Below are 12,219 nucleotides of genomic sequence, written 5' to 3'. Positions count from 1 at the left end.
ATTTACTTTTCATGTTGATGGGTATGTTGCATAGTTAGATCTATTTCAGTTTTAGAGTTTATGATTACATGGTATATGATCTAGGATATGAGATGGATTAGGAAAGAATGTAGATGATTTGTTATTTTATTTCAAGGAGTTCAAATTTTTATAGATCTTGATTCACTTTGCCCTCTCAATATCTTGCTTCCCAATAAGACTTCCAACAAGAAATATGTTTAAATTAGGGTTAGTTTGGGATCATTTTTTGAATTAGGGTTTACATTAATTTTAGATTTATGGTTGAGGTTACATTTATGGTATGGTTAGGGAGAATATTAGACTTAAAGTTAGGAATAATACTAGAATTATGAGTCGAGATAGGTTTAGAATTATGATTTGGGCTAGGATTAGTTTTTCCATTATAATTTGATTTGGATTCATACTATTTGATCATGTGGACAAGGTTATGGTTAGGGTGTGGGTTAAGATATAGTATATAATTAAATTTTACTTCCAATTCATGTTAGCATTAGGTTTAGGTTATGGTAAATTTTACTATTTTGGTTATTGAAAGCTTTAGGTAATGGTTAGTGACACTATTATTTTTATGGTTATAGTTATGGTTTAAAGTATCATGGGAAATATGATGAATTTTATAATTAATTCTCACCCTTATCCCCTTTACTATACCACCCACCTTGATCTCTCTTAGTCCCTCTTTTTCTCCACTTCACTCTCTATCCACTTATCTTCCACCCCCCACCCCCCTCTATCTCTCATACACCCACGCAAACCTTTTAGTGAAAAAAAAAGGATACTATTATTTATTATTATAATGCATTATAATTTATATCATATTTTTAGCATTATCATTAGGGATAGTGTTTGGTTTAGATTTATTATTATAATAAAGACCAAGCTTGACTATTAATCTTGGGTTTGTGGTTAGAGCTATGTTTAGGGTTAGGTTTAAAACCAAGGTTTGGATTAAAATTATAATAGGTTTCAAGTTAGGAATAAGATTTTGGTTAGTGTTAATGAGAAGGTTGGAATTACTAGTAGGAGTGGGATTGAATTTTTTTAATTAAGACGAGGATAAAGATTTGGGTTTGGTCAAGGCTATGGTTTTGGTTGGGGTTAGGATCTAATTTAGGTTAATGATTATGGTTAAAGTAGAAATTAATGGATATAAATAATATTAGGGTTGGAGTTTAGTGTTTTAATCTAAATAAATTAGTATAATTAGGCCGAGTTAGCATTTTTATCATCCTTGGTATAACATGAAGTTTATGGTTTACCATTTATAATTAGGTTTTATCATTTAAAATTATGCCCTAGCATTTACTGAGTATGCTTAGGGTTAGGGTTAAGGCTAGGATTTTAAGTATTGTTGTGGTGAGGGTTTTGATTATAATTTATATCATATAGTTAGGGACGGTGTCAAGGTTAGGATTTACAATATGGTTAGAATGGGATTTAGGCTAGGATTTCAAGTATACTTAGGGTAAGGGTTATGATAATGGCCAAGTTTCTAGAGTAAAAAGATGTTCTTATAATTAGTGTTAGTTTGGGAGAATTGTTAGAGTCAAGGTTTACCTCACTGTTAAAGTTATGGTTGAGATTGTAGTTTAGGGTATGATTAGGGTGATAATTGTAATTATAGTTGGGATTAGCATTAAAATTAGTATTTGGGATAGGATTATAAGAGTTTAGACTGGTTAGTATTTAGATTATAGTTTGCTTCTTTGTTTATATTAGAGTATATAACTATGGTTAAGGTTAGAGTGAGCGTTAGCATTCACAACATAATTATAATTAAAAAGTTAAATAAAATGATATTTTTCCCTTGTGCAGTGAAATATGATCATACAACCAAGAAATTAAACATGATCATACAACCAAGAAAATAAACATGATCATACAGCAAAAGAAATTAATCATGACCATACAACGAAGAAAATAAACATGATCATACAACAGTAACATTGATAGTGAAATGGAAACAAGTTAAGATAATATATCTAAGAATTTTATAGAAAAGACAAATATAGGCAGCTATGAAGACATTTATTTTTAAGTCCAATGACAAAACCTAATTCTATATAGTTGGAGATATATTCTTTTAAGTTTACCCTCTTCTACCTGTTCTCGCTCTTAATAAGAAGGGCAACAACCAACTCTATTTGATTAGAAAGATACTCCTCAAACTTAGCAGCTGCTCTACTCCCAATTCTGAAGAAGAATTCATTTGCCAAACGGTCACATCCCAAATGAGCTTCAACAATATTCTCAAAGAGTGCTCTGTAATGATTGCTTACACTTGTCCCAAATGTGTCCTCCTCCCCTCTCCTCACTTCTGTCATTGGATGCAAAGGGAAGTCTCCCAACACCATTACACTCCCCATCCTGAACGCCCCTTGCTTCTTAACTATGCTTTCCAACTCTTCTGGATTTGGACCAAACCAGGGTAAATTGAAGGACTCCCACTTCTCTTTCTCAATAAAACCCTGTCCCATGTAAACAACAATATACACCACCACTTAATCATCTAGAAACCCAAATGGGTAAAGCAATTTAGATGTCAACTCAAAGAGCAATTTCTTTGAAAGAAGAAAACAAGAAAAATTCTTTATATATACCTGATTTTCTAGCTCCTCAAATCCATATTCAAAGTGACGAGCGATATCTCCTAGTGTTCCTTGCTCTTCCGTTATGTGTGTCCCTCCATTACGACCCACCAGAGATATAAACACACACCCCCCATCAACTATCTCTTCTGCTCGGGCATCTAGAAACCTTTTGAAGTCCGTGTCAAACTGCTGCAGATAAGCAGCTCCCACTGCCTCCTCACAATCACTTGAAACATAAACATGAGGAGAGCTTCTTTGTTGAACACTCTCTGGCACCTGGATTTGCATTATATCATAAGACGACTCCATAGGATTCATGTATAGACAAGTTAGGGTTTATTACCCACCTTTGAAAGCCACTGGAGACTGAGAGAAGAATGGCAGAAATGAAGGCTTTTCCTTGGGAACAGACGTCTGAAATGTGATCCACAAACAGCCGCTGCAAAATAAGATCTTGCAGCCATTGGATTGATATCACCATCGTTTACTGGACTGGAAAAGTCTTGTTGGATTGGAGGCATCATTCGAAGCAGTGAATTAAAATCATTTGAGGGAAGATCAACAAAATAAACTTCAAATTCTGGCTGCTCCACTTCTCCAAGTGAAGATTGCACAGCTCTGACAATGGTATCTGCCACAAGAAGAGTATTCCCACCTGTGGCACACCCGAAATCTGCTATCCTAAATCTGCCTCCTCCATTCACCTCCAATCTCATGTTTTCATGAATTGCATGCTCCAGAATTGGTTTCACAGCCCGAACCATCTTCACCTAAACAAACAACAATCAGACTATGTTTTTTTTTCTGATAATAGATTACTGAGAGATTTGAATCAGGGAATGAAAGCCCATACACAATTATCTAAGAAGAAACTTAATTCTTATATTCCAAAACATTGAAATAAACTAATAACAAGTAATGAGCCCTTTCTCTTGCAGCTGAGTCGGGTAATAACCATTTGAATAACAAAGAAGCGGGTCTGAAACCTTTTCGATCACAGTTTCTTTCATTCCTTGATCATGATTGGGTCTCATAGTTTTCTTGTGTTCTAGCTATATTGTTTCTCTTTCCTTTGAAAGTCGGTGTGTATCTGCTACAAACTTCCTTTGTTTCTCTTTCCTTTGAAAGTCAGTTGTCTCATATTTCTTCATCATGTATAGATCCAAACATGTAACTAGTATCTAGATAATAAAAGAACTTTTCTTTTTCTTCATCCCTTCTGATATTAGAATTTCCTTTGAAAGTCGGCTGTCTCATATTTCTTCATCATGTATAGACCCAAACATGTAACTAGTATCTAGATAATAAAAAAACTTTTCTTTTTCTTCATCCCCTCTGATCTTAGAAAGAAAATGTATAGACCCAAAAGCATGTAACTAGTATGGTAGATAGTAAAGGAACTTTCCTTCTTCTACACTCCTTCTGACTTTAGAAAGAAAATGTGTAGACCCAAAAGCATTTAACTAATATTGTAGATAACAAAATAACTTTTCTTTTTCTTCATCCTCTCTGACCTTAGAAAGAAAAATGAATAGACCCAAAAGCATGTAACTAATATCATAGATAATAAAAATATTTTTTATTTTCTTTCATCCCCTCTTGACCTTAGAAAGAAGGTTTAACACAGAAAAGCAGGGTACCTGAACTGAGAGAGAATTAACCACATAACTAGAATCCTTATGGCCGCCCTTCATTGCCAGCACATTTTCCACTACCCATTTGGATTGAGATTTCAGCACTTCCATTTCTACTGCTGATTTGAATTGCCAGCTGAGCTGGTCAATGACCACCAGTAGACTAAGATGTAAGAGAAGATTTTAAACCTCTACCACAGAACAATGCAAAAATAGTAAGAAGTTTGATAGTATGTTATTAACACTCTCTAAATACTATAATTCTATAGTTATCAAAAGTAAGTAATGATGCTAACAAAGCTTGATAAGAAGCTACGAACCTTGATAATATACTCTTTTCCAAGATGCTATAATTCAGCTTTCTCAAACTAAAGATGCTGTAAATCTTGATAACAAGCTCTATAATTTCAGCATTATCAGAACTAAAGACATTTATAAGAAGACTGAAGACTCTCTAAACTTGCCAGGAATTTATTTTTCAACACATCTCTGCACATTGGAGACTCCTATAACCACATTTATAGCCATTAATATCTAAGGTGACGTGATCATGCTGATGTCAGATGTGACTCAATCCATATTATTGCACGGCATCTAAATCAATTTAGATGGAAATTTATAAGTCACTATCTAAGGTGACGTCAGATGTCAGATGTCAGATGTCACTCGAGCAGTTTTGTATTGCATGGCATCTCAATCAATTTTGCGTTTGGAATACCATGTTGTAAAGGGCAATTTCTAATTCGCTTTAAAGAAAAGTAACAATCAACTATCAATATTTTCTTCAGACAGGATGACACGAATGGTAAGTATCCATAATTTTTTTGGTAAAGCGAAAGCGAAGTGAATGGAGCGTTTCATACCTGCAAACTGGCTCGCGGTAGTTTGTAATTATTTACTCCCTAAATTTTCGCACTATAATAAGTCAAACCTAACAGGAAAATCATTTGGCTTATTCAGGGCAGATATTTGTCACTCCGTATGTGGAGATATCCTAGTGCACACAACGCCATTATCATTATCATTATTAGTTGCTGTTTTTGACTAAAGTATTGTAATCATTCAATTTAATTTTTCAATTCAATTGACCAATCAACTCATAGAATTTAAAATATTAAAAGAAATTTCAAATGTTTATATTTTTAAATTTTTTTTATTATTTTATAAATCACAGTTTTCATTCATTCTATTGAACTACACTATTTTTATTCCACATTTGTGACAAGAAGATTAACTTTTGAAAAAATAATCATTTTTATCTTCCACCTCACCAATGAATGTCTAATCAATATTAATTATCACTATTTATTTTTCTTACCAAGTTCAAATATAAAGTTTAATGTTTTATATTTCTTATTTTAAATATATTTATTATTAGTTTTACATTGATCTTTATTTTTCTCATTTTATTTCTTTAAGTTTACACTATATTTTACTAGCTACCCTCATACTAATTAGATATTTTGGTAGTTTGAATTAAGTCATCAACATTTTTTTTTAAATCAAATATTTCAACTTATAACTTAATTGGTAGAAATGACTAGTTCATTCATATAAATAATTTCTATTGTTATTTATATATTTCATAAAATAATATAATTATTAATATTTTTAAAATTTCCTTCAACTCTCTCTATCATTCTACCTTTACTTGTCCTTATAATAACATATCATTCTCTTTTTTAGCTCTCTTTTCATGTCCTTCCTTTCTACCTATAAATTTCTATTTTCCTTATTTTCCAATTGTTGGTAGGAACTTTGACGCATTGCGTCTTATATGGTGTTTGATTAATTTGTTGAAAACATATTTCACTACAATATAAAAGTTATTTCACTTAGGTAATTCTATTATAATAATTTTTATCATTTTATTATATGTTTAAACAAAAGAATTTTTGTATGGAATTTAAATTTCTAACTTCTAACAATAAAGAGAAAAATGAAAGTATTAAGATAAAAAAATAGAATGTACTATTATATAGAAATTAGTGTTTAACATTATATTCTACTTTAGTCAATTTTGAATCTAAATTATTCATTTTATCTTAGGTAGTTGTAGTTATACTTTTTAATAGATCATGGATGGTTCTCTAATTTGCAAATGATAATAATCAAGAAAAAATGAAAATAATGAAATCAAAATTAATATGTGCTACCTCCCTATATTTATAATTAGAGAAAATTATGTAATTGAATCAAATTGAAGAAATATTTGGACCCTTTCTCCCTCATGTGGCCAACTCAACTTGAAATCTATAATTAAAAAGTTTTCTTAAGGCAGATTTGTTTTTAGTAACTTTGTCTCACTGTTAGGTCACTTTAATAAGAATACAACACCTCAAAAATTAGTTTTTTTTTTCAAATGCAAAACACAATCAAGTTTATTTGTATCAATAACTTATCTCTTGTCAAAATTTAAAAAATATTTTTAACTTAAAGCTACTAAGCAGTGCCATTCCTATATAGAATGAAGAGTTTTGTTCACTTTTTAAGATTATTCAATAGAAACTTTATGTCCCCTAAGGTACTATTTAATTTAAAAGAGATGAACCATTATTTCTTCTTCACAAGAGCTTGATGTTACACTGTACAATTCAATTAAACAATGGCCAGTCATCATGGAAGGAACCAATACAATAAAATTTCCCTTATGATTTCTCTGAAAGGAGAAAAGTTCTTTGTATTCATAGATTCTATCTAGTATAGAGTAGATTTTTTCATTTAGAGATAAGAGCTTATTTTATCAGCAAAACACTAGTGCCAGATTTTATTAATATTAAAGATTATTACATAATTTTTCCCCATTCAAAGTGTAGGCACTAGGGGGAAAGAATGGAGATTAAAACACCTAGTCTAGACTGGGACCAAAGTCCTAATATAGGAGGGGAAAGTTCCTTTATTAAAAAATGAAAGGTTATACCTTGCATTTACATTGGCAAAAAATAGATGGAAAATTTGACATACCACCCTTTATAAGTGCCTCCAAGTGAGGGCTTAGTTTGATAAAAAGGTTTGAAGACATATAATAAAAAATTATATAGAAAATAATTTGAGAGTATTGAATGAAGGGTGCCTATTTGAAGGCTTCTTTCCTCTACATCCTTCCACAAAATGGTGAGGGAATACCCTATGCCTACATAGGCCATTTAAAAAAAATAGAAAATGTGACATACCATTCATTAATTGGAGTTTGCAAAAAAACCCTTACCAATTGGTTAAAGTTGAGTTGGAAATCCCAAGGAAATCTTTGAAACCCATAAGAAGGAAATAAACTATTTGGAAGCAAAGTGTCCTAGTGTCCTGGCAAGAGAAAGAACAAACAACCAAAGAAAGACATGATGGAGGGGAGGGTTAGACGTCCCTATAGCCATAAATTCAAAATATCAATTGTCAATCAAGAAAAAAGAGAAATCTTTGAGTATACTACCCAAGAAGGATAATGAATATATCCAACATTGATATAAAACCTTAATAGCTTATCCATATGATTATACAAAAGGCCATGAACAACCAATAACACAAAAGGTCCATATATACTAGCTACATAAAAGCCAAGTGAAAAAAAAACTAGTGACACCTTCCCCATTGCCTTAGGCCACAAGGGTGAGTAAGAAAGAGATAGTCAACCTTATAAATAAATAAACAAGAAAAGATGATCATTATAGATAATCCACAATTCTAGGAAATCCTCATCCAAAAGAGGACATGGCCCAAAGATATAGCTTGAAATGAAATAATATCAACAATTTGGCCTTCTAACATCCCAAATGTACATCATGAAACTTTCCAAAAGGGGAGAAATTCATTAGGAGATAAATAGAGCCAAATACACTTTTTTGAAAATTGGGCCCCTAAATGTCTCAAATCTACCTCAAAGGCCAAGAAGGGCCACATCCTAGATAGTCTAAGTTAATTTAGGCTTTCACTAGGACCAACATGGTGTAACCAAAATATATCATATCAACTAGCCTTGAGGGAAACACACAAACCAAAGGATTCATTATTGATGCTTGAAATCCTTGCCATGGGAAAGGGAGTCCCTCAAAGTTATTAAATATGGTTTGGGGAGAATCCTTAAGAAATAAAACCTTCTAAAGGAAAATTTAGGAATTAAATAGCCTAGAAACCTCTAGTCTATAACTAGGAGACCAAAGGAGGAGATACTTAATATAACAAAACTCCAATTGAAAGTTCAACTGGGTCCTAAGTTAAGGAATGAGATGGGTGTGATATAAGGGGAGCAAGGAACTTATGCATTACCAAGGAATCAAATATCATGGAAAAGGGAGAAAAATTTCTCTAGTAATTGCAAATTCTTGCATCAATTAAAAAACTTTCCTAGTTAGCCACATATAGCCTCATCCACAATGAGAGAGACCATATTGGCACATTCACTTCTTTGAGAGAAAAGAGTGGAATATACTACTTACTACAAAGAATTCAAACAAAATATTATTAGCCGAGTAAATAAATCTAATTTAAATAATTCATTTTTCCATAAATGAAATTTCTAAGCACTGTAAAGCACATTAAGTGACATAAACGTACTTCAAAAAGTAAACAGGGAAACTATCACACCTTAAAAGTGGGAGAATACCACAAAATAATGGGCTTGTTAAAATTCATCATAAATAGGGTTATTGATGTTAGGAAATCACAAATAAACACCATCTCCATAATGAAACATCATAGCACGATAAGACAATGTAATAAATTTTAAAACTTGTTGTATATATGCTATCAAGGTCCAAAAAATTAGAAATTTAAGCTATCATCAAGTAGTCTAGATGAGTTTCTTAGATAGTTCATAGAATAAAATTGTCTTAATAGAATTAACATTATAAACATTTAAGAAAAAAATTTCCATTATTCGTCATCCAAGGATGTTTCTATTTTCACCTCACTATTTTCCACATGATTTGTAAGGATAAACCACACAATTCTATGCCATTCTAGTGGAGTACAAATGTTCATAATATCTAGTAGAAACTACCATTCTAAGTTGATACATTGGATTCTTGAGTTAAGTTTCACCTTATTCTTGATAATGAGGATGGGCTTGACTTTAAAAATCTTATTTACCACCCTGAATTAACTCTAGTTTTGAATGAAAAGATTGGTGTTGATGTTATTGAGGATAACATCCAATTGAACCACTAGATGTGCCTTGAAGAGCTTATTGTAGACCTCCAGGACTCACCTTTTATCCCCATTTCCATAAAGTATGAGGGATACAAAGATTACAACTATTCTTACATTAGATTTGAGTCATTCATTCAATAGAAGAAAAAAAATTGCCCATAATTTTCCTCACAACCATCACAATCAACTATGAGCAGAATAATTGTACAATACCAACTTAAGTCTCCTCTCCAAGATTCTTCCCAAGAATTACAAAAGTCTCTTCCCATATTTTATCCTAATCTTTGTGTCCATTTTGAAATGTGAGAGAAGAAGGGTTGCAAGATCCCATTTCAATAAATAATACCCATAAAATGTCTGACTTATCTAAATCAACTCAAATACCATGGGATACGACATCTAGTGAGATGGAGAAATAATGTTGAAAATGTTGTCAAGGTGAGGGAACACACAAATATTTGTACCACTTGGGAGGGGGTAAGATATTATGATTCCCAAAGTATTGATAGCTTCTCATGCTCATGATTAAGAGTAATGATGAGGATGGGTTGAGAAAAATGGGGAAAATATAATTAATTTCTATAGAGATGAAAATTTTAAAAATTCAAGTAAGTAGGTGCCATCAACCCCTAAATTGGCTAAAGAGTTTGCAAGGGTATTAACTTCTTGGTAAATATGGACAATTTTCTGAGAATTGAGAAGGTCTAAATAAATAAAATCTCTTTCTATGCTAGAGTTAAGGGATTAATTAAGGGTGGAATGTTTACAAATGGAATTTAAAATGATCTTAGTGTCTCCTTTAATAGATAAGATGAAAAATTTAGAGGCCTACAAGATTTTAATCCTTACATAAGGGCCTCTATTTTAGCCACATTTTTGGTGGTGAGAGATATGGATTTATCCTCATGACCATAAAATTTACCATTCCAAGCATGGATGACAAAGCCAATTCTAGTAGGGCCAAGGTTAATCTTAGATGCTCCATCGAAATTAAGTTTAAACCAAAATGGTTGGTGAGAGGGATATGTTAGCATGAATGACTATGTTACTCCTATAGATGAGTATCATAGAAATTTTAGAGACACAATTCAAAGGTTATGTGTTGTATTCATGACAGAGTTTGTTATTGATGTCATCATAGTGGTTATCTTGTGAAGACTAACATAATAGAAGATAGAATTTTGCTTCATGTAGTTTGAGGATTAAAGATCAGGTTATGTGCACATGAGATTATTTTCAAGAGTATATCTAGATTCTTGAGTTAAGAGTGCATACGGAGATATAAAGACTAGATATAGTTGTGATGAATTTGGTTAGGAAAGCTTTCATATGTTTCCTAAAAGAGGGTACTGCTATTTTGATTGTATCTCCTAACAAAGGTGGAATATAGTTGAGAGGATTTGGACTAAGGTTGAAGACATATTGGAGACTCTTTTATTAATCACACACATTCAATTGATCCTTAAAATTGAAAATTATAAAGACTACAAGCCTACATATTGCTTGTAATTATAAAATGATGTATATTGTAATGTAATGTGTAATTTAATCTCTTAAGTTGGTCCTTTACTATTATTTTAAATTGGTAAAGCCTCAAAATAATTTGTTCTAGGACTTTGTATAAAGGAAAGATCGTCTCCTTATTGATGCAAGGAGGAATGAAATAGCTGGGGCTAGAGGCACACCTAACTTTCCAACCACCACACTACTAAAATGCAATGGAAGAAAATGACATAGAGAATAAAACAAAGGAGAGAAAAAATAGAAACACTTTTATTGATTCATTCAATTAGTAGCATACATGCCCAACTATAAGGCCTTCTAGGGTACAACCAACAAGATTTACAAATTTCTAGACTTAATTCAAACTTCTGGCTTCCTTAGTTTCGATCTTCCATCTAGACTCTCTAAGTGATTTCTAACCCAAACCTAAAAATCCCTATTTATAAAATTCCAAAATATCTTATAGAAGATTCTAGATCATTACATAATAGAAAGTTAACCTCAAAATGGTTTGCACACATCCAAAGATAAGATCTTACATTAAATTCACAATCCAAATTAAATATATAAGCCAGCTCAAACTAAGAACCAATCATAGACAAACTCAGTCAAAGAAAGAATGGAACACCGGTAGACATCAGGTTCACTCAGCACACAAAGGAATGCTTGACCAACATTAGACAACTTGACACATATTGAAATTCTCAGCCAATACTAGATAGCTCAACACATACAAGAACTCAACAATAATAGGTAGAAAAAACAAAAATGAGCAGGATAACAAGGCAACTGAAGATTATCCTACATTAGACAAACAAGCTTAAAAGAAATGATTCTCCTAAGTCATGCAAGTGTCACAACTTCAGTTGAATCCAACTCAGATTGAGAAATCCATGTAGCATCTTCATCTAGTCTATTCTTCCACATCATCATATATTCATTGTAATATTTTCCTCTTGTACTTTTACCAACTCTTTAGTCCAATATTTGTTCAATGTCTTCAATCTACTTCTTAGGATAATCATATGATACAACAACTTTTCATTTGACTCATGATACTTGGGTAAATAAGAAACATTGAATATGGGGAATATATCCATGTCATTAGTTAAGTCAACTTCATAAGAATTACCACTATCAAACTTCCTCAACATCTTACAAGGACCAAACTTCTTCATCCTTAGCTTATTGAATGTTCCAATAGGAAATCTTCCTTTCTTCAAATGAACCATCAGCTCATTACCAACTTCAAACACATGATGTCTGCTAGACTTATCAACATTCCCCTTATACTTTTGATTATTGTGTTTCAACTTCAACTTCACTTC

The 12,219-nt window shown here is 32.0% G+C and overlaps 1 protein-coding gene across 3 annotated transcripts; it reads right to left on the bottom strand.

The window, feature by feature from the left end:
- Positions 1 to 1,989: 1,989 nt before the first annotated feature.
- On the bottom strand, positions 1,990 to 4,737 carry LOC149558852 (indole-3-acetate O-methyltransferase 1-like). Of its 3 annotated transcripts, none has more exons than XM_089832867.1 (5): positions 4,567 to 4,737; positions 4,253 to 4,437; positions 2,960 to 3,382; positions 2,622 to 2,888; positions 1,990 to 2,489 (listed from the first exon to the last, which is right to left on the bottom strand). In XM_089832867.1, the coding sequence occupies exons 2-5, from the start codon at positions 4,355 to 4,357 to the stop codon at positions 2,121 to 2,123; spliced, it is 1,164 nt and encodes a 387-aa protein (XP_089688993.1). In that variant the 5' UTR covers positions 4,358 to 4,437; positions 4,567 to 4,737; the 3' UTR covers positions 1,990 to 2,120. The 3 variants fall into 3 exon arrangements, with proteins under 3 accessions (XP_089688993.1, XP_089688992.1, XP_089688994.1); XM_089832866.1 differs by having other exon boundaries at positions 4,253 to 4,387; XM_089832868.1 differs by having other exon boundaries at positions 4,253 to 4,382.
- Positions 4,738 to 12,219: the final 7,482 nt, after the last annotated feature.

The sequence above is a fragment of the Cupressus sempervirens genome, chromosome 5 (genome assembly GCF_028749045.1).
Source record: "Cupressus sempervirens isolate cs-2001-9-10 chromosome 5, ASM2874904v1, whole genome shotgun sequence".
NCBI classification, from domain to species: Eukaryota; Viridiplantae; Streptophyta; class Pinopsida; order Cupressales; family Cupressaceae; genus Cupressus; species Cupressus sempervirens.
Note: the sequence above shows the minus strand (reverse complement) of the source record. Positions and strands in the feature narration are given on the sequence as shown.

Excerpts from the sequence above, each read along its gene's own strand:
- LOC149558852 (XM_089832867.1), bottom strand. The coding sequence starts at position 4,357 with ATGGAAGTGCTGAAATCTCAATCCAAATGGGTAGTGGAAAATGTGCTG. Across the intron at positions 3,383-4,252 it reads TTAATTCTCTCTCAGTTCAG|GTGAAGATGGTTCGGGCTGT; the intron begins GTACCCTGCTTT and ends TTGTTTGTTTAG. Across the intron at positions 2,889-2,959 it reads GTCTCCAGTGGCTTTCAAAG|GTGCCAGAGAGTGTTCAACA; the intron begins GTGGGTAATAAA and ends ATGCAAATCCAG.